A 23226-nucleotide genomic window follows, 5' to 3' on the forward strand; every position below is an offset into this window, starting at 1 on the left:
TTCTTTCCATTTTATTAGTTTGAGAACTAAACAGCCTTTCAAGTAGTGAAGACCACTTTAAAAGTCCTCAAAACTTGATGCTTAAATGTGTTTTGCTACGTCTGTGAGAACATCTGACTCTTACAAGTGTAGCCAAAGCTGCACACACCCACCCACACACAGACTGACAAATAGGTCAGTGACATGATGTTCATGTTAATTTATTCAAAAATACAATAATAAAATGAATACATAGCTTCTATGAGTTCTTTTATCTCTGTAATAAAATTTGAATAAAATTACAAACAAAAGTTTGGTATTATACATAATAATAAATTAATAAATAAATTATATTATGAAAATATAAATATATTTTAATTGCTTTTTAATATTTTATATATTTAATATAAAGCCATGTCATCAACCAACATGCCAAAAAAATTATATTATACCCTCATAATTGTGTGTAATATGATTTTGTCAAAAATTCCCTTTATATTTCAGATAATTTGACCTTTTTATGACAAGACAATGCTAGTTCACACTGCAAAATGTAACGTGATACCACTCCACAAAAACCTATTCTTATGTTATTTATGAATTAATCATTTACAATATCTTGAAAAAAGTTATTTATTTTTTCCCATTTTTATCCATCATCAACACTATTAAAAATGGGATTTTTTTTCTTTCCGTCTTGCTCACACAAACACTCATGCATCTGACGAAGGGCTGATTTATAATGCAGCTAAATTAATTTGGGTGAAGAAGTAAATCTAGATCATGCTTGACTATTTGACTCATTACCTCTATATATATCCATCATTACCAATTGAAACCTAACATGAACCACATGTTTTCTTTAATCAAGCTGTTCCTCTTTCTTTCTCCTTTTATATACATCATGTTCCTTCTTTTTCTCCCCATGTGTTGTTCATTCTGTCTCAGCCCACCCTTTGCTCATTATCAAACTGTTCCACTTTCCATCTCCACCTTTCCTCTCCTTTATTCTTCCTCTCTTACACACACATATCCGCTCTCTCTCTCTAATCATGAATTCAGTCTTTATCCTCCTTTAGTCAAATCAGTCTCGGACTGGTGAGGTAGCGGCCAAACATTTGTCTACCCATTATTGGCTGGCTTCTTATCTCTAAAATCACTTCCTACTGTCTTCTCCATCCTGTTTCCATCTGAATAAAACACTCAGCGGAAACACACACATTGATTATCTTGTGAATGTAGTTCATCTTTTCCTTGGTCACACTTTGGGCAAACCACAGCCACTCCAGCACTAAACTTGACCTGACCTTTGACTTGGTGTCCTGTGACACCAATCGTGTTGTTTTCTTCCTTCCCTTTGTTCTGAACAGGGGCATTTCAGAATCCAGTATAGCAGACTGAATGTTCTCAAGTTTTGTTTGTTGACCGTGATCCAAAATGCTGCATAAATGAACTCTTTTACCTCAACAAACCTCAGTCATGTGGGGCTGCAGTTGAGTGTGTGCGTTAAAGCTGGCACTCTAAATGAAAAGGCTCGTTCCTAACCCACCAGGCATCCATGTTAACCACTTTCTGTGCCAAAGCATTTGTTTCTTGTTTATTTTCCCCTGATGGTTTTAGTCTGGAGGATGAAAGTCAGATTGCAAGACCATTTTCATGTTAGAACAATGCAGAAATATTGACCAGTGATTTTCTATAACCTACAGTAAATGTATATGGTAAAGTCAAGGTAAAATATAAAGTCACTGATCAAACATTTTTGGACACTATTGGCCAAAAAAAAAAAAAAAAAAAAAAAAAAAAAAAACAGGCAGCTGACCGAAGTTATTTTAAAAAGAAAGTAGAACAGAGTGTAGCTGAGGTAACGGAGTTAAATTTAATTATACTGTATGGTAGATCTCTTCCTCTCTCTCTCTCTTTTTCTCTAAGTGGGGGATTTCTGAGACTATTATTTTGTATAATTTGATCCTCGTGCCTTGATTTGGATCCAAAATTCTGTATAAATGAACTCTTCCAACCACATTTCTTTTAGTAGCTTTATCATCTAAAGCACTGTAAAGGTTCATTGGGTTAATGAACAAACAAGTCTTAGGAGTCAGTTATTTTAGTGTATAATTTCCTTAAAAGGAAAGGATTGCAATTCTTTCCAGTTCTGTATCAGTCTGACGATACCTTCTCATGAATTTACTCACAGAATGGCTACTGAATCAACAATGAATCATAAGTCCCTTTCTGAACTGCAAGTATACCACCATGTCAATTCATCATTGCTGTGCCACAAAGAAAGCAAAAATATATGTTCTCTTTTTCTATATCCGTTCACAGTTAGTTATCCTCACTTTTATAGCTCACCTTAAGCCTTTTGATAACAATGAAAGTGATAAGTAGGCAAATGCAATATGACAATAAAATTATAACTTAAGGAGTGGAGAAAAAGAAAGACATGTGGGAAGAAAGGCAAAAGACTTTTCCCAGCCTCTCACCTTAGTTTGTGTGCAAACCTCTTATTTTCTTGCTTTTTTTGGCCATAAAGTTCAATTTGAGTGCAGGCCCGGTTTCTAACACTCCACCCTTTTTTACCCTACCGCCAACCCTTAGCGCACCCCCTGCCTTTCACTCTTCACTCATTCTTTCAGTTCATTCTTTCCTCCTTTCTCCTCAAAACCAATTGTTACATTTACTGGCTCTGCCTGGTGTGTGCATGCATTGATTTGCCTAATGTCATATTTGTGTCATGACCTATTGACTGAAGTAAGTCCCAGCTTGCCACAGCTTAAGGCTTGATTGATAGTTGCTCAGTGGCATTTTAAAATGAAAGAACATTAAATTTTCTTGAAGACTGGAGCGTGTAAAGGATATCATGCTTCCAGCTCATGTTTCTCATCATATAAGGTTAGCAAAATTGTGCATAGTTTCATTGATTCTTATATTCATTTTTAAAAAGAATTATTCAAAACTGTGTAGAACATTAACACATTTAGTTACTTTTAGCATGCCTAAGCCATAGGAAGAGTATGAAAAATGTGATACATAACTTAAATTCATAAATTCAGAGGGCAGAGTGAATGAGAGAAAGAAAAGGGGTGGAAATGTGGTGGAATTCTTGTAAAGAAAGGCCAGATTCCTGTAAAACATTTGAATAACTGCACATGGAGAGCCCAGGGAACAAGTGATTTAATGGGTGGAGAGGTGAAAGAGAGGTTAAAGGTGCTGTAATTTTTGATTTCCCAGAAAAAGTGTTAACACTGTGGCTTTGTGGCGCTATGAAAACATTGCTCAGTTTGTTTGTCTAGCCTAACCACCCTAACCTAGGAAGTCTATAATACCTGGTCCTCAGCTCCTGTGTGATAATGCGATAGTAAAATGTCCACACTTCAGAATGTATGAATGAATTGTTTGCATGCAAATACTGTGTATTTGTACACACTATGCACATGATGAATTGTGTTGTGCATGCTATATAACAGGGAATGAGCATATTTTGAATGCAAGCAATTATTTTTGCAATTAGGTTGCTTATGCTAGAAATTACACAGAAATTACACATAACACTTTAAAATACAGAAGTGAGGAAAAAGAAGGAAAGGATTCTGAATTAAGTCAATTGAGATTAAAATTCACAATAGGACATTTTGTCATTTGTAGATAGAAGCCTCACTCTGATGCCCATAAGTCTTAACTGAGAGAAAAGGGGACTGCCAAAATGATCTGCCTCGTGCTGTGCGATATAAATTTGAGCACTAGTGTCATCTCGTGGATAAAGTGAGGTAACAAAATCCATCCTTTTTTAGGGAGTTCACAAATAAATGCTTTCACGTCTAGCTTGTAATATAGTATAACATACTATAACATGGTAATAAATAGCCTAGTACTCAACAATTTATTTGTCCCCGGGGAAAAATGACTTCATTAACACGAATCTTAACGTTTTGTTCAGGTTTATAAGGAAATAGGCTTATTCTGTTCAGTCAATTGAGTAAAATGCGGAGAACAAGAGACCCCTGGAGGCAAACATGTGCATTAAAATAACTGTGCAGTTTCAGAGTTGCCAGATTTGTTTAAAATCTCAAGACAAAATACAACGTTTCACCATGTTAGGATAATTCATATATTAGAAAATATATTTTTCCAATCAAATAAATAAATTACCTATAGCCTACAGTTTATAATGCATTAAAGCATTATAAACGAACCGGTCGCCTTATTGGTGTTTTTTTTTTTTTTTTTTTAGGCGGAATATTTGGCAACCCTGGCAGTTTTACGACTGTTCACATTGCACCTGCAGCCAGGAATCTACACTTTAAAAGATATGGAAATCTGTAAGAATTACAGTGTGCTACAAAAAGTCTACAATCATTAAATGTCAAGTAGGGGGAGACCCGGTATGGTTGTAACATGGGGAGAGTTGTAACAACACCATTTCCACCTATCAGGGACAAGCTAATTTCATTATTTACCCACTTCCACCCTTATCTTATATGATTGGTTGTCAAGGCTGTAGATATGTATAGCAGATTTTACTTAGTACTTAAACTGTTGCAGATAAAATCATTTAACTTACATTTGAATAAATTATTGATTCTCAGGCAAAATGTGAAGCATTTTTAAACAGCTAATTTCAAACCATAATGTTAATGCAGCTAACTAAAATAACAGGGGTGGGGTAAGTTGTAACAAATTTTAGCATTCCCTTACAGAGAACTTTCATGGTGTCGATATGGAGTGTTTTTTTTTTTTTTTTTTTGTTTTTTTTTTGCAGCTCAAAGCCAAAGGATGTGTGGGTAAAATGTGCCCTATGCAGTTTCTGTATCCACCAAGTCTGGACTCTAGGGTTAAAAACATTAGTTTGCCACCATTGTGACTCTGATTGAGAAATTTCTTACATATAGTCACAATCTCAAACACAAATTTACACAGTTTGTTGAGCATTCAGTAAGCATAAACATCGTTAAGGAGGTTTGTTCTAGTAGTCTAATTTACACACACAGACACACACACACACACACACACACACACACTTCTGCATCAAACAGAAAGTGGATTGGAGATGTGGTCATTCATAGAAAGTATGACATTTTTTGTATTGTTCTTTTAGAAGGTTTCAAAACCTGATTTTGAAGCAAACTTTATGAGGTGGCTGATGTTTTTGCTTCTTTTGTCTGACTGTAACTTACCCCATTATGTGTTACAATGGTGGTGGGGTAGATTTTAACAAAGGCACTCCATGTATTTGACATCAACTTATAAGGGCTGTGATATTCTTGCAGAGATTTGAATTAGCGCCTTTTGTAGTGAACAAATGTGGATACTTTGTATCATTTTGAGCACTCCAACTCAAAAATTCAGCGAGTTACAGATGTTGAAACAAAAAGTGTTACAACCATACCCGGCCTCCTCTAGTAGCCTAGTCTACAGATGTTACAATGCAGTATGTATAGGCCTAATGTTTTATTTATTTATTTTTTATTATTATTTAGGCTACACTTATTGTTACAAATTACCCCAACTCATGTTACAGTTACAAAATATATGTTACAGTAGTCCTTAATCTCATAATAATGTCATGTTATGAACACTGTTAAACTTTTTATCGTATTTTTGCGGTAACTTACTGGCAGCACCATTGCCAGTAAGTTACTGTAAGTTCCCCTTTACAGTAGCTTACCTGTAAATGTGTTTTACAGTAAGATGCCCTTACCGCAATTTAATTTTACAGTAAGATGCTCTTACCGCAATTTAATTTTACAGTAAGATGCCCTTACCGCAATTTCATTTTACAGTAAGATGCCCCTACCGTGATTTAATTTTACAGTATGATTCCCTTACTGCAATTTCATTTTACAGTATATTAGTCATTTTATTGTAATTTATTTTACAATATTTTAATATTTATATTTTACATTAATGCTATTGAATTTAACAAATTCCAAAAAAAAGTGACTTGAGTCCATGTACATCAACATATTGTTTATTGTGCTTTTTTGTCAAACAAAATATTTTATTTTAAACAACTCATCTAATATTAAAACAAAACTAAGTTACAAAACAAATAAAATAAAATAAAAATCACAATAATAATGCACTTCAAAACAGTTCCAAACTTCCACTCCACCAATCACAGCAGATCACTGGTGTCAGGTGGCATCAATTCCTTTCTGCATATGGGAAGTAGAGAGAGAAACAGGGAGAAAGGGGAAAATAAATAAATAAAGAAAACAAAACAAAACAATTACATCCTTTTAGTAACACAATCTCACAGCAAGTTCTACAGATTGTAGCACCAGCACCAGATTTGGTAGCACCGCACATGTGATATAAATCTTACATGTTTTGTCTCTAAGACATGCACAGGTCCCCATTGACTTCCATAGTATTTAATTTTTTCATACCATAGAATTCAAAGGACTATTTGGTTACCAACATTGTTCAAAATATAATCTTTTATGTTCAACAGAATAAATAAATTCATTCAGGTTTGGAACAACATATTTAATGGAACTGCAAAGATTGTGTACTGGTGTTTGGTGTTTGACTGATTGTGGTGGCCTGTCTGGGCCAAATTTTTGTCCCAGTCCAGCCCTGCATTAGAAACTTACCTAATTTGCAGTCTTCCATTCAAATTCCGTAAGCGTCTGCAGGAATGTTGCTACCCGGGAGTTGATGGTTGCAACTTTTCTTTGTACAGTTCCACCTGTCTTACGGCTTTTACCAAATTTTTCAGTGCACTTTGTGCCCTCTTCAGGATTGATCCTGACAAAGAATCTAAAAACAAACACAGGTCTTAAATGTTCATATTAACACATACAGTAGTCATCTTTAAAAGCGGCCCTGTGCATTTATCGATTTTAATGACATGGAGGCAAAGAACCACCCAAAACGAAATGACCCTAAATCATTTAATGCACAGCTAGCCATGGATAATCCCGCTTATACCATGGTCATTTGCAAGCACTGACAACTTAAAACTGTTGTTGCTGTTTGCAGAAAGTTTGCAATATTTGACCGGAAGGGACAAATTGACGGTTACTTTCAACAGTTACGTTAGATCCAGCATTCTGCCCACTTTAAATCATACACAGAGATAAAAGTAGTGCGTAACATTTTATTTAGGTAATAAATTAATGGAATAGTTATTGTTTTTTGATAACAAAAAAATTTGTATTGTAATTAACAATTATATGAAACCAACATTTAAGACAAAAATAAATGATTAGTTCATCTCTCGAGTCTTCGGGTTTGAGTCCTTCGTTCTTATAAATTTAAAAACAAGTTAACAGTCATTAAAGGACAAGTTCAGTATTTTACACTTAAATCCCTGTTTTCAGATCGTTTCTGATGAAATAGAATGTTTAAGATTGAAATTTGGACACATGCTGCTGGCCCGAGAACTTTCGGTTTCTGTGGTAGCACCCCCCCACCTCCACAATGGTTGCATAGGTGCACTGGAACAATCCTTCCTAAAACGCATTAAACTTTCATTTACAAAGACGTGAAACTCACTGAGTGGTCAGGGGTGTTCACTGATATGCTCACAGAAAAAATCACTGCAAAAGATGCTTTCCAACAGAGTTTCAAGTCTTTGTAAACGAAAGTTTAATGCATTTTAGGAAGGATTGTTCCAGTGCCCATATGGAACCATTGTGGAGGTGGGGGGGTGCTACCACAGAAACCGAAAATTCTCGGGCCAGCAGCATGTGTTCAAATTTCAATCTTAACCGTTCTATTTCATCAGAAACGATCTGAAAACAGGGCTTTAAGTGTAAAATACTGAACTTGTCCTTTAAAAAAAGAACAAATAATTAATCTACAAGCAATAACACAAATAGATATATACAATAGAACGAAGATACAAATTAAATAATGCTTTTAAGGGTTTTCAGGTAGGTCAATCAGTAGTTCTCAGGTCCAGAAATTAAATAAAGTAATCAAATATAAAATAACACTGCAAATTATCTAAATAAAGGTTAATCCTTATTAAAGTTACAAAAACGTTATTCAGTGAAGAGCAGTGAGTGATTTTTTTGTCTTTTGTAGTTTGATTGACAATTACAAACACAGAAAGCAGCAGGACTATTAGGCTGGTGTCACTTTAAGAGTGCGGATGCACGGATCCAATATAATGATACACATGCATTATTTCTCTACTGTTTACTTAAGCCATAACCGACTGTGTTTACATTTTAATCTCCTTTTTGCATTTTAAGATAAATTTCTGTAAATTTTGTCTGTTTAAGTGCAGGGAGTCATGAAAGAGAATTACTTTTATTATTTGTATATATATATATATATATTTTTTTTTTTTCGGACCATAAGTCGCACCTGAGTATAAGTCACATCAGTCCAAAAATACGTCATGACGAGGAAAAAAACATATATAAGTCGCACTGGACTATAAGTCGCATTTATTTAGAACCAAGAAAAAACATTACCGTCTACAGCCCTCTCTCGGTTCATGTCAAATTAATTTTGATAAATAAGTCGCACCTGACTATAAGTCGCAGGACCAGCCAAACTATGAAAAAAAGTGTGATTTATAGTCCGTAAAATACGAGATACCAGCATATATATATATATATATATATATATATATATATATATATATATATATATATATATATATATCAACATTCTTCAAATTATCTTCTTTTTGTATTACACAAAAGAAAGTCATACAGGTTAAGAATGAAATGGGGTGTGAATACATGATATACATGAATTTTGGTCATGGAATTTTTTGACAAAATTTTGGGTTAACTAATCCATAAGTAACATAAGTTTTTTGTGATGAATTACTCACCTCTGTACCATCTCCAGCGTAGTGGATGCTGACTCCTGATACTCCAGATTGAACACATAAAAGGAGCCGAAAAAGACAGCGAAAGCACTGGCAAAGTTATGAAGTTGGTTAGCTTCATAGAAGACCTTCCCCTCAATGCTGACCATCCAGTGGGTTGCAAACAGCAGACTACTCCCTAAAACAAAGACATCCTCAGCTAAATTGTTTCTTGTAATAGAAATCTCAACAATTATTTCTCATACCTAGCATGATCACCCGTGGTGTGGTAGGCAATGTCATCTCCTGCTCAACCGACATCTTGGTCGAGGTTGGCTGAAAGAAAAAAAAAAAGAAAAGATTCTCAGATATTGAAAATAATTTCTATTTAAGAAAAAAAAAGATTTCAACTTAGAGTGATGGTGTAAAAAATATAAAGAAAGAACTTTTACATCTGTCAAGATGAAGATGTGGTCCTCTTTCTCTTGAAAGTATTTCATTAAAAGAAGAATGGCAGCGATAGGGACCTGATGGTTGTTCATGCTTTCATGCTCCATCTCTCGTAGCAAAGCCTGGATGTCCTGGCTCCATTTTAGTCTTTGATTTAGGAAAAAGTTAATAATCCTCCTGCCCTTGGTGAGGAAAGCTTCATGGAGGCGTGTGTCAATATCAATATCAGTGAGCATATGAAAATGACTGCAGAGACCTCTTTTAGTGAAGAGAAATGGCCATTGCTCCTCAACTTCACACAGACTGGGAGGGGGCCATGTATTTATCATGTGCCTCTGATATATATAGGTCAATTCCATATTCCTCTCTACGTCCATTGCCTCAACAGCTGTAGGTCCTTCTGACTTGAAGATGGTTATCAAGATCTTTCTCTTGTCTTTCAATGATTCTGCTGTTTCTCCTTGTGGAAGATTAGTGGGTTGCCATTTTGTACACCCATAACTATCCACATCTGTTCTGCTTCTTTTTATGGCAGCATCATTACCACTGCTGTCATCACTGGACCTTTTCCTTGGCTGTCGGATTCGATTACTGACATTGTCTCTATTTATGTGCTCAACTCTGGTTTTAAGCTGTCTGAACAGTGAATAATAACCACACCCCAGCTGCTCACCTTCTCCAGTCTTATCAGCAAAAGTCCCAGGGTACTTGCATACAATTAATCTGGCCACTTCTGTACAAATTGCTTTACTGGGGTTTTTGCAGTGTGCTTGCATTGCTTCAACAACAACTCTAATCAGTACCCTTCTGTCCTCTGGGTGAGCCAAGCAACCTTTTTCCATTGCCTGTAACAGTCGTGCTGGCATTTTGTCCCATGGAACTTGGAAGCTGCTGATCCAGGACTTGTTTTGGTTTGAGGAAGTTTGTCGTTCAGAAGGGAGTGGAGAAATTTGTGTGGCACTGGGTGAAAATCCATCTGGCAGTATAAGTACGGGGAGTGAAACATGAGGTTCCTGACCCTCTGAAGAAGTTGAGGCCACTTGCCCATTTGCTTCTACAAAGAGTATGAAAGAGTTCCACATTAATTCCACATACACAGATACAATATTCACACATTAATAAATTGCAGCAGGGCTCAACTTTTACACTGCCAGTTCCATCAACTGGACCTAGTGTCTTTCCCACTGGCATCATGCAGTCCTTATTTGATTACTTTATAAAGTACACAATGCTTCTGGTAATCATACCCCTTTAAATGAAGACAATTAAAATAGGCTTTAATTAAAGGATTAGTTCACCCCAAAATGTAAACTCTATGCAAGTAGTATTGAGAGATTGAGTATTGAGTACTGAGAGATTACTGATACTTCAAGTGATGAGATGATGTGGCTGGTTTTCTTTGTTGCAGATGAATGGGAGGATTCCACACTGAATATATGTTGGAGGACACAAGTAATATTCAGGTAAGTATATAGGGTTTTGTTACCATGAGAGGGAGTTCGACAAAGGAGATCGCGATGGAGGTCGCAGGAGTTTGGCGATGGAGGACTCAGGGTTTAGGGATGGAGGTTGAAGGAATTCGATGAGGAGGTTGAAGGAATTCGATGATGGAGGTTGCAGGAGTTCAACAAAGGAGACTGCAGAAGTTCAACTAAGGAGATCAAAGGGATGTTCAACGAAGGAGATCAAAGGGATGTGGGATGTTCAACAAAGGAGATCAAAGGGATGTTCAACGAAGGAGATTGCAGGAGTTCAACAAAGGTATCTTTGCATGAACAAAGTATATCCACAACAGTGAATATAGTGGGTAAGTAGTCTGTGTCCATGTGAGAAGCCAGATGAAGAATTTTCAGGAGACACAGAGGTAAATTTAACAGTTCTTTATTAAAAAGTTGGAGGTGATTTGGAAGATCTTCAGACAGGTGAGTGATAAGCATAAGCAGTTCAAATGAAAGTCACACTTGACTGATGAGTTAAGGACAAGCACAATGAAGTGAAATGAAATTAATTTCTGGAAGAGGACAATGAAGGTAGGCATAGGAAGGTGGGTCATCCATGTCATCCATGCTTGTTGAGGGTGTGACAGGTGAGGGGCATTAATATTCTGGTGACTGGGTATGAGTGGGTGGAGCTGAAGGTCCTGGTGCTGATGGTGTGGACACAATTTTTAATTTTGGGATGAACTATTTAAAAAGACAGTATTACACCCACAAAAAAAAAAAAAGCCATCGCCCTTAAGTTGTTCGAAAAGTGTATGATTTTTTTCTTCTGTCGAACATAAAATTATTAGATTTTGAAGAATGTGGGCAACCAAACAGTTGGCTTCCAGAGGATGAAAAAAAAAAAGAAATACATTGATATATGTTTGGAACAACTTCAGGGTGAGTAAGTGACTTGACTTAAATGATGACAGACTTTTTTCAGGGGTTACTATCTATTTAAAGACATTCTGCTGTGAATAGGATTGATAATATGCACTCACCATTTTTGAAAGCTTGGATGAGTTTTCGGCTCTGTATTGGAGTCAGAAAAAGAGTAATATCATCGGATCCAACAAATATAAGGTCTTCTCTTTTTCTGACACCAATAACATCTATCAGGTGTGCAGCAAGTGTCCTCAACGTCTCATCCTCCAGTTCAGGTAATGTCTTTTTAATTTCACATCGAAAGCTTTCAGTATCCATATCTGTAGTGATTTAGACAAAGCATATTGCATGATGCAGGGAGACAACATTTAGTCCTGAAGCTTGATATACTGGAAGAGGGTAGTAATCGCACAAACTGTCAGCATGGACACACATGAATTTTTCTTCTGAATTTCCTAGGCAATGAAGTCCAAGATCAATCAAAAGCACTGACTGAAGCATGTCAACCACAAAGTGCACTTGTGTATGACTGATAAAAATCATTGATATTTTTCCAAAAATGAAGTCCTGATCTTTGGCGTTCAATGCAACAACAAACCCTTTTCTGTACTTTGTGCCTTTGTACACCACTGCTGACACTTCAGACATGGTTTCTTTTGAAAAGCCAGCTGCCCTTACAGCCTCTTGAATACGACCACAATAAAGCTGCTCATCATATTCATTGATTTCACCAACAGTTTGAACTGTAGGGGGAAACACTGAGCCACTGCAAAGGTAGGCTTGAAGCAACTGATGCCTTTCTGCCAGAGTTTTGCATAGATGAACAAAGTTGTGGAGTTTTCTAGCACATTCCTTAAAATATGAATGTTTACTCTCAAATCTGAGGGTCCACAAACGAATAAGAGGGCCAAAGTGCAGAATTAGGTCACTGTAATGGAGTAAAAAGTGATGTTTTGGCTTCAGTGGATGGTTAGGAAAGAGGCTACATCTCAATTGGACATAATCTTCTGTGATTGTCTTCAGGTAAGCAATCTGATTATGGTGAATTTTGGGAGCACAAATGAGTTCGACCATCTCCTTTAGTTGAAGACACAACTGCCAGACTTGACTATCCATTGGATTTTGTATCCTATTGCCAACTAACAATGGCAACATTCGTAACAGACACCAGTTCTGTGCTGCAGAGCCACAAAGCCTTTTGCCATCAGCCTTCACCTCACAAGGTTTGTTGAGACCATCACTTCCTAAGTATTTAAATTGTGTGATGCATCTATTTAGTTGAGCATATGTGAACTGTTTTTCTTGTTTCACCAGATGATCAATATACAATGCCAAGTCATAGGAAACGACTCCTTCAAAAAGATCATGGCCCAAACATGGAGGTAGCCCAGTACAAACATGAAAATGTTTCAATGAATTGAAAGGCGAGTTAAACTTGACTCCCTGTACTACATCTTGACCAGTGGTGGAAAGCTGTTTCACATTCTCTTTGTGACCTTCAACTGTTCTTTTGGGTCCTAACTTCAGAGGGGTCTTCTGAAAATCACTTCTGTTAATCAAGCAGTATCTGCAAAAATGTATACTGGTACTAAAGTTTTCACAGAAACCTCCAATACAGTGGGAGCCAAGATTATCACCACAAATGGAAATTACAGATGCTTTTCTATTGCCATCTTCTGTATCAATTCCTGCATCTTCCAAATCTTTAAGGTCTGTGATAATACTTGAAAACACCTTTTCAATTCCAAAAGTCTTCAAGTCATTTTCTCTGCAGAGCAGGACCAACTGCATAGGATCTACTAGGGAGCGGTTTTGTGGCTCTAACTCACCAAGGCTCATGTACACTGCTAAGATCTTGTGTTTTTTTTTTCCTGAGCCAAGTGGATTTGCAACTTCAAATGCATCCTGGTAAAGAATGAGAGACAACGAAGAAGTGCTTTTTAAGAGAGAATTTTCTTTTACATGTTTTCCATCCAATACATCCTCCAAAACCATGTCATCTTTGTTGTGACATCTTGCTTGGCTGCACTGTACTTTAACACTGGATTGTCTGAAGAGGGTTTGCAATGTCTCCTTGATAGGCACATACTGGCAAAAGCGCTCCTTGCCAGCAGTATCAGTTCCCAGATAAATTGGTATTGGCTCAGTGTAATCAAAATGTAGAATGTTGTAGAATGTTTTTCTTGTTTTGTCTGATCTCAGTGGTCCTTCATTGTACAGAGTGAAGAGATCCTCTTTACTGAGACTATGAAGTATTTGATCTATCTTAGTTTGTGGAATATTCAGTTCTAAAAGTTTTTCTTTCAACTTGTCAAAGAAGTTTGCAAAACTAGAGGTATGAATATGCTGAAACCCTTCAATAATGCACTGTGTAGTGCTAGCTGGCAACTGCATTTTTGCATGCATTTTCAGATAGAACTGGGCCAAATCATGTAAAAATGATTCATGCACAACACATTCCTCCTCTTCATAATCAGCTATTGATGAAAGAAAAAGATTGAACTCAGGAGTACCACTGATCACTTCTGAGGGACTTGACATCTGAGCAGTGGCAACCTGTGTATGTTTCCTTGAAATATGTGCAGAAAAGGATGATCTGACTCTGAAATATTTGCAGCAGTTATCGTAGCGGCAGTACACTTTCTTTCCATCTTTGATGTGAATTCTCAAATGAGTACACAAAGATGAGAAGTTTTCTGCCACAAATGGACATCCATCAACTTTGCAATCAGGAGTACCTCTGAACTGAGTTTTTTTATTATATGGCTTACAACGCCTGTGCTTCCTGTGCATGTGGGATCTAAATGTCACAAATTTTTTAAAGGAAGCAGGACATTGCTCATCTCCACAAGCAAACCCATGGTTTGATGTGTGTTGGTGTATTTTTACATGACTGCAGAATGTTCTTAAATGTGAAAAACACAAACTGCAAACCTTGCACTTGTACATACTTGTTCAGGTCTCTCTCTCTTTCTGGCTGCATATGATCTGTATAAAAAATAATGAATACATATTTTTAAGTGCATGCAATTAATCATTTGTAATTACTTTGTCATGTTATGCAGTGGCATATCTCACATGAGACTATAAAACAATCACAAGATAACAATTAGATGGCAAGTCAGGGCTCTACAGTGCTACCATTTCAGTCTTATATTGTTTCACTTTTAAAACATCTGCGACTGAAAATTACTGTGTGCGACTGTGAAAAAGTATTTAGGAGCACCAGTCAGCTGACCCGATCAGGCCTGGTTCTAGTTAGTATAACTAATAACAGCATATTGGCCAAACAGATTTTGCAAACACACCAAATTGCTTATTTTTGTGGAGAGGGAACGTGTTTTTGCAGCGGTGAGCAATGTAGCAAATCTGACTAACCTGTTGATTTCTTAAGGCGCAATGACCAATCAGAGACGTTTGAGTTTAAATCCACTCACCGCTAAAAACGCTGGGGTTTGTTCAGTGCTGAGTTATGCAAACTCGCAAATCCTCTCATTATTACAAAGTACAGATACATTTTCTGTTGACCGCACATGCGCATTACGCAACATATGGGTTCTGAATCTGTACTGGAAACAACAGAAATGATTAGTTCATCTCTCGAGTCTTCGGGTTCGGGTCCAAGCTCTCGTTCTTCCTGTCAGTCCCATAGAAACTATGCTGTCAGTAGCGGAAAAAAAAATAATTAGTTCATCTTTCGAGTCTCGAGTTCGGATTTGGGTCCGAGTTTTTCGTTCTTCCTGTCAGTCCCATAGAGGCTATGCTGTCTGTATAGGAAAGATAAATGATTAGTTCATCTCTCGAGTCTTCGGGTTTGAGTCCTTCGTTCTTTTGTCACTTGACTTGTCACTGTATTGAAAACTAATTCACAACCTTTTTACAAACAAGTGTGTAGTTACGTGATGCGTTTCTGTTCTCAAATGTATATACACTATATTTTTGAATTTCTGTCATGAAGATTATTTTCTATAATATATATAGATGGAACTTTTATTTTTTCAGATAATGTTTATTGCACATATTTTGTATTTTAATTCCTAAATATAAAACAATATACATTCAGACGCAGTCAATAATACGAATCTAATGTTGTGATGCGAGATACCAGCGGTCACGTGACAAAAGAACGAAGGACTCAAACCCGAAGACTCGAAAAAAATTAACTAATCATTTCTGTTTCCCCAGAGTGCTATGAGTTTCTGGCTTGAAGAACGAACGACTCGGACCCGAAGACTCGAGAGATGAATGAATCATTTCTCTTTCCGGTACTGACAGCATATCCTCTATGGGACCGAGGAAGAACGAAAGACTCGGACCCGGACCCGAGACTCGAAAGATTAACTAATCGTTTCTGTTTCTGGCCCTCACACACGGCACAGCCCAGCAGACAGATCAGAGTCAGACACTGATGAGCAGACAACTAAACAAACTAGAACAAACGTGATAAATATGAAGTTGCAAAGGAAAGAATGTCTCGGATCAGGAGGTGAGGTGAACTAACAGAGTCAGACTGCAATAGCCTGAACTTAAGACCCAACAACTAATCAATTAATAAAACATTTTGGTTTCTTATAATTTGGCTTTGGCTGCATTACCCTATAGTTTATTTTTATTCTTTTTACAAATGTAATCAACATTTTCGTAAGTTCTAGATGTGTTGGGATATTTAACATGCCATTTTATTTATATTATTCTGAAATGAACGAAATGACTCGAAAAAGATTCTTTAATTTTGCTGAACGAGACTCAAATATCCGAGTCAGTAAAATGATCCGAACTTCCCACTACTACACAGCGGTGTTTCGTTTATGAATGAATCTGCATTTTCAAACAAATCTAGTGAGTCAATGACCCATTCAAAAAAAGACAGTCGCTTGCTTTGTTCCTGAATAAATCTGCCGTTTGAACGAACTGACTGAATGAATCATTCAGTGACAAAGACAGTGACTTGCCGTCCCCTACTGGCAGTTTTAGTTTAATTTTTTCAGTTATTTAAATCATTTAATATTTCTACATTCAAAACCTTCTATTTAAAACATTAATCTCATAACATATTGTTATCATGAATTTAAATGCATTCATGCCCCTTCAGAGCCTCATTAAAGTCCCAGTGAACAGAAAGTTGCAGACAACTTTTTTCCAGTGTTGTGAAGTATTTCCATGTGAAACGGAATATTAAATAGAGGGCAGGGTTTTACTTTATTTTTTATTTAATTTTTATTAAGGTTAAATAAATAAAAAAATTACCTAAGTGCTCCTAAAAAGAAATGTAAGTGTAAAGCCCTGCAAGTTATGCATTACAATATGTTAATCACGTAATGCATCCGATAGTCAAAACATATACTTACAAAGCCAAAGATCCTCAGTGCTTGTGGCTCTTAAAAGAGCCTTTGGGCTGTAGTTAGCTCCTGTTGACACAGGGAAAAGAGAAAAAGAAGAAACTTTATTTTTCGTCAATGATTTTTGGCTAATGAATATATGAACATATTAAATCACAGATCTGGGATCACTTACACAATCAGATGACAATCAACACTGAAAAAAAGGGAGAAGAAAATCAGTTTTACCAATAATTAGCATAGAATATCTAAAATATTTTGCAATGAATATTTTTCAATTAATCTATTGGTCTGCCTTTACATTGCTTTAAAAGCGTTACTATTTTAACATGTCATATTTCTGTCACGTGCAGAGTGAATCGCACGGTGAACCAGACAGTTTGCAGCATTCAATTGGCTGTCGGTCCAATAAACCTCTTACATCGTGTCTAGACTTTGTTGATGAGAGGATTCGCGAGCCTGCATAATTCGACACTGAATTAAAATGGCGTTATGAGCAGTGAGTAGATTCTGACTAACTTGAACACCTTTGATAGGTCATTGCGTTCAAGAGACCAGACAACTAACGTTATGTCTGTGAATGGCTACATTGATGCTCACCGCTGCAAAACGCGTTGTAAGATTAATTTGCCATTCTCCCAGAGAGTGAAAACAAATAAGCAATAATATACAATGGAGCGTTTGCCAAATCTGTTGCGCCAATACATTATTTCAGTATCAATTGAGTGTGCTCTTGCTTGCGGTGGACTGGGGGAGAGAGACTGCGAGAGAGAGCGTTTGAGAATTCGCGCCAACGTTACTTTAAATAGTCTAACGTCACACACATTTAACGGCATTCATTTAAATGACGAGTAAAATATACCATAACTGGTCGTAAAAAATATGGAAAACCATTGTTTGTGTAAATACTACATTGGGTCCATCTGGAAAAGGCAGTCAGTCAACTGTATTACATAATAGGATATGAAAGCGGCAGTTTTTGAGGAAAACTAAAAGTTCCTTCAGACTGCCCTGTTAATAATAGCCTATTAGATTGTATTATTTACTTTCTTCATAAATTTAGCTATATGTAATTGATATTGGTAATGGTTTACGTTGTAAAAGTAACTTATAAAATAAATTTGTCAAGTAAAAAGTACTTACCTCAGAAAAACTCGCAGCTGGCGTCTAAGGTATAACGATCCACTCTGAGAGACGTCAGTTTTGCGCGCACTCGACACGTCACACAAACATCAGTTTACATTCTGCCAGGTTGTTGCGCGGGCTTTGCACGTGAGCAACAATTTAAAATTTGTGAGGTCTAAGCAAAGTTATTATTATTATTATTATTATTATTATTATTATTATTATTATTATTATTTAAATATCACCACACCTGTGCTATTTTACCTGGCATAAAAATAAAACAAAAAATGCCTAATTTGCCTGTATGGGAACCAATTGTCGATTACTATTATTATTAGGGCACGAGCACCGATGGTGAGAGGACCCTATTGTTTCTGCTCCATTAATTATTATTATTATTATTATTATTATTATTATTATTTTTATTATTATTATTAGTAGTAGTAGTAGTAGTATTGTTGTTGTTTTTTATTGTAGAAAATGCTACTATTAAAATTAACATCCAGTGTGTGAAATGAGAATGATTTTATTATTTTCATCTGCAGAACAAGACGCAAAAAACTATAAAACATTATCATATGACATTTGAATAGGCCTAAAACATTAATACAATATGCATATAGCCCTATGAGTAATACAAGTTGTGGACACAATGACAAAGGCAATGATTACAACGTATAGAAATCTGTCTTCTTCATTTACAGTAGCACTACTGCTTTTGCGTAAACAGTAAAGTACTGTAAATGACCATATACAGTAAGTTACTGTAAAATTCATACAAAATACCCACAATGCAGTGCATATTACAGTAGTTTACCGTTAGAAGCTCAATGATATTTATGTATGAAGGCACAGAGATTTACCATTTGTCTTACGAACAAGACAGGCATCTCCTATCTGTTCACAGGCGAGGATGATGTGTTTGGTCTCATTGCGGATGTTTTTGATCCCACACGCGCCTTCGTTGATATCGACCCGCACCGTTACGAAGGAGAATTTCTCTTTACTGATGCACAGGTTACGGGACAGGGTCTTACCCCCGGCTTTAGTACACACATTCTCCACTCGCTGTTTCTCGCTGGCACGGAAGAACGACTGCGTCGGTCTGCCACACGTTTTAATTTTCCTCAGGAAAGTTTCCCAAGCGTTATTGTCCCACGTTTTGGGCACCTCCTCTGGAATATGGCGCTTGAGGAAAACATTATGAGCGTTGTTGTACTTCGCTGGCATACAAGGCTTAGAGTTTGTATCCACTGAGTGGCTTTGAGACCAGACCAGAGTCACAAGTAGCAGAAAAGCAATCATCTTGAAGACCTGCTGTGAAGAAAGAGAAAAGGCAGAAGTTCCTCAAAAATATCCCGCTTTGCAGACGCAGTTCAAAAGCTCAGGTCCTCTCGCAAAGTCATCTAAAAATAGCATGCTATATGGGCTTAACCACGGCTCTGCTCGTGTCTGTGGCATGCGCGTGGTTATCTTCCTAAAGGCAAGCCACTCTAGATAGATATGTTAATAGGCGAGATGACATTGGATGATACTTACCGAAATGCTGAGCTGCAGACCTACGTGTTGGTGGTCTATGTTTGTGAAGTTCTTCTTTTTAACAGTATCTTTTCGCTTCCTTTATAGCTAAACGAACTCGTGTTTTTTCTGGTGTGTATTTCTCTCTTTGAGTTTCAATCTTCAATTCTATGACCAAAATGCTGAGACTTGTTATGACACGTCAACCCTTTTAGCTCCCTCAGTTTTGATGGTAAGCCAATATTACAGCCATAGGATGATGACTCATGGTCCTTTTGGAAGACATTTAGAGCAATTAGCCTATTTATTACTGTCTTTAGATGGCATACTGATGTCTTGAGAAAACCTTGAATCAATTGGGCCATTTGATAGACTATTTAATTTTACAATTACATGTAGGCTAGGCCTATTATAAAGTTTAATTTAATATAATCGTAACATAAGCTCAAATTTAAAGGGGTCATGAACTGCCTTTGTTTTTTATTTCTCTGAGGTCCACTTATAGCGTTATCAAGATTTTTTTTACATCAAAAAAAAACAACATAATTTAGAAGCTTCTGTCCTATTTTTAACCCTTTAAATGCATAGCTGTGTATTTTCTAACTTAATTTCCATTGTAAAATCTGTGTATTGAAAATAAATCCAAAATCTTTGTGGAGCATCAGTTTAGATGTGTAAGACGTGCTTGCTTCTCTCTCCTGACACTAGCGACGTTTCTGAAACATAATAGCGAGAAAGTTGTTTCATATATATGACATTTATTTATATTTTCAACATCAGCAATTTCATCAGCCCACAGAATAAGAAAAAAAAAACATGAATATATAAAACTTCTGCAGGTCATTTATCTACTGTTACATTACAGCCAGGGAAACACTTCCTCATAACAAAAAAAAAAAAAAACTGTGATTAATTCTGTGAAACATTCATTCATTTACTGCAGTCTAGTTTGTTGTTATTTGGTTTACATTTTTTTGTATTTGCCTCAAAATGATCAGGGAGACATTTGTTGCCAAATTTATCACAGGCAAGAATCACATGCTGCTTTTGAAGGTTGACACTTTTGATTATTTTCTTCTTACTGTCAATCTTAATAGTGATGAAGGAAAAAGGCTTCTTGCTGATGCAGAGGTTGCTCTCAAACATCTTTCCTCCTGATGAACACACAGCTTCCACGTTGTCTTTCTCACTGAAGGGAAAGAATGACTGAATCGTTCTGTTCCAGGTTCTGATTCTGTTAATAAACTTTTTCCAGTTTTCTTTGTTCAGATCGGTTGGTATGTCATTGCGTACATGCCGTTTAAGAAAAGTGTTGTAACCATTCTCGTTTTCTGCTTCAGTGCAGGGTCGAGGTGGGTGCAGCATGTCTGGTTCACTCAGACAGGCGTGGAGTGTGAGAGTCAAGATGACCACGAATGACAGCAAGGTCTGAAGATGCTTGTATAAATGCAAAAAAGTTTAATCAATCAATCAATCAATCAATCAATAATAGTTATGTACTGAAGAAATGACAAATGTCCACTAACTTCCAAGTCAGCTTTGATCATTTAAGTCTCAAAAATTCTCTTATAGCCTACAGATTTATTCAATGCATAATTAGAAACAGTGCATTACCATATTGTGAGAAGTGTACAGTCCCAACAGATGCAAACAGAGCTTCAAGCGTGCTAGATTATATGATCACTTATATAGCTGGTGGTCTCTGCATGAAACAGAGCAGATCGACAGGAAGTGGGACACCGCCTTTCCTTTTATTAAGCACCTATCTTTCATTAACTCTTTCAGTTCAATTCATTTGATATGTAATGCCTATATAAATGGTTTATCCAGTAGCCATATGCACACTACACATACTGGAGACCTGATGTTATTCAAGATTACTTCAGAGTTAAATGATTAGCCTTTTGCTATAAGATGCATTAAACTTTCAGGTCTCACTATCAATATTTTGACATTATTGTAAGTACTGTGTTCATTCTGATACGTATTGGAAGTTATAACATATGACAACACCAGTATTTGAATAAAGAACAAAAATCAGACATGGGGATTACATATTTCATATCTAATGTAGTACACATTTATAACAGCTCTTGTGTTTAGCGGTTTAACTTCTTTGCTGATTTATGTCTGTGTGTGGTTTATGTAGTTAAATTGTAATAAGGACATCAGGAAGTGGGCAATTATTTTTCATCTGTGAAGCATATTGTTTATTATACACTCTTAATTCATTTAAAATGTCATCTTGAGATTTATATTTGAGAAATATAAACGTGTGCACACACATACACAAAAAAAAAATAAAAGTTCAAAAAGATTTTATAAAAAACATATATATATAAAACACAAAAATTATAATACAAAAAAAAAAATGGAATAAGTAGTAATGTGACTTTGACCTATGGACATACTTGGCCACACAGACTTTTTTCTTTTTAGGACCACAACCAGGTGTCAAAACATGAAGGTGCACACTCAATTTTCAGCCCCTCAGACCTCAAGCATGATGTGTATTTCTCCACTGAGTCAAAGTAATACTAAGGTCAGTCGTGATAATGGCAATGTGCGACGGAAAACGTTATTGGTGTCACCTGTCAAAATGTGGTTAGAAACTTGCAGCCCCACACGCACAGTTTCTTTCCCTTGTTTTTTTTTTGTTTTTTACCAACTAAATTATAATTCTTTCCATCTAGTATATTAATTAATGCATTATTTCTTATTTTGCTCAGTTTTATCCTTGGTGTTCAAAGTTCTTTAAAAATGTCAGTCACAAACTGATTTTCTGTGCTAGTCTAATCTACAATTCAGTCTGCAACCACATCAGTTCAAGCTCCGCTGCATAAATTCACATAACTCTAGATAAAGCTTAGAAAAGAAACAACAACTTTATTCTTTGTGTGATTTGTTTCTTCTTTGTTTTGTCCTCTGATTATATGAGGTTTATAATTCAAATTGGTTAAATATTTGTTTTAACATGTTTTACTGCTTCTTTTACAAACAAAAGCCACAATGCTAGATTTTAAAGTGTGATAAAGAAGCTTAAAGATGGTTAGCCACTTCCTTCTGGATGAACTGCTAGCGTTATTTTTCCCACAGCACACCTACCTATATAAACCTGAACCTGAGTCAAAGCACTGACAAACATCTGACTGGACACAAGTACTTTTTGCATTATGGTAATATGTTTTTCATAATGGTCTTGTATGTCTGTTGTTTTAATGGTATTATTATTATTATTATTATTATTGCTGGTAAATAACATAAGAATGAGTCTCTCCATTGTTGTTGAATTGAAATTAACCAATTTAAAGTTGCACTGTATTTTGAGTACATAGATTTTTAACTTTTTAATGCTGACAGAATCTGTTAAATCAGCATTATAAAATAATGACATTTTTTTGCATTTTCACAAACATCCTCAGATCCTTAAAATGTTGTCATTCGTGATCATCTTGACTGTGGTGCTCCACACTAGTCTGAGTGAGCTGGACATGTGGTACCCATCTAAGCCCTGCACTAAAGCAAAGAACCTGGATGGGTATGACACTTTCCTGAACCACCACCTTCGTAAGGACGCACCAAATGATCCACGCAAACTAAGAGAATGGCAGAAGTTCATCACCAAAATCAACACCTGGAACAGGCCGATTCAGTCATTCCTTCCCTTCAGAGAAGC

The 23226-nt window shown here is 36.3% G+C and overlaps 2 protein-coding genes across 2 annotated transcripts; both read right to left on the reverse strand.

The window, feature by feature from the left end:
• Window positions 1-5969: 5969 nt before the first annotated feature.
• On the reverse strand, window positions 5970-19806 carry LOC109080439. Its single transcript, XM_042741881.1, has 9 exons — window positions 19572-19806; window positions 18896-19346; window positions 16917-16976; window positions 11685-11888; window positions 9205-10256; window positions 9019-9088; window positions 8777-8951; window positions 6576-6741; window positions 5970-6134 (listed from the first exon to the last, which is right to left on the reverse strand). Exons 2-8 carry the CDS (start codon window positions 19335-19337, stop codon window positions 6576-6578), a joined length of 2169 nt encoding a protein of 722 aa, XP_042597815.1. The 5' UTR covers window positions 19338-19346; window positions 19572-19806; the 3' UTR covers window positions 5970-6134.
• Window positions 19807-19995: 189 nt separating this feature from the next.
• On the reverse strand, window positions 19996-21266 carry LOC122139958. The gene is made up of 2 exons (XM_042740697.1): window positions 21165-21266; window positions 19996-20978 (listed from the first exon to the last, which is right to left on the reverse strand). The coding sequence occupies exons 1-2, from the start codon at window positions 21165-21167 to the stop codon at window positions 20481-20483; spliced, it is 501 nt and encodes a 166-aa protein (XP_042596631.1). The 5' UTR covers window positions 21168-21266; the 3' UTR covers window positions 19996-20480.
• Window positions 21267-23226: the final 1960 nt, after the last annotated feature.

Source organism: Cyprinus carpio, chromosome B16 (genome assembly GCF_018340385.1).
Source record: "Cyprinus carpio isolate SPL01 chromosome B16, ASM1834038v1, whole genome shotgun sequence".
NCBI classification, from domain to species: Eukaryota; Metazoa; Chordata; class Actinopteri; order Cypriniformes; family Cyprinidae; genus Cyprinus; species Cyprinus carpio.

Coding starts and splice junctions, on each gene's coding strand:
- LOC109080439 (XM_042741881.1), bottom strand. CDS start 19,337: ATGATTGCTTTTCTGCTACTTGTGACTCTGGTCTGGTCTCAAAGCCAC. Junction 11,889..16,916: donor CACTGAGGATCTTTGGCTTT/GTAAGTATATGT, acceptor AAATCACTACAG/ATATGGATACTGAAAGCTTT. Junction 9,089..9,204: donor ACATCTTCATCTTGACAGAT/GTAAAAGTTCTT, acceptor TTTTTCTTTCAG/CCAACCTCGACCAAGATGTC.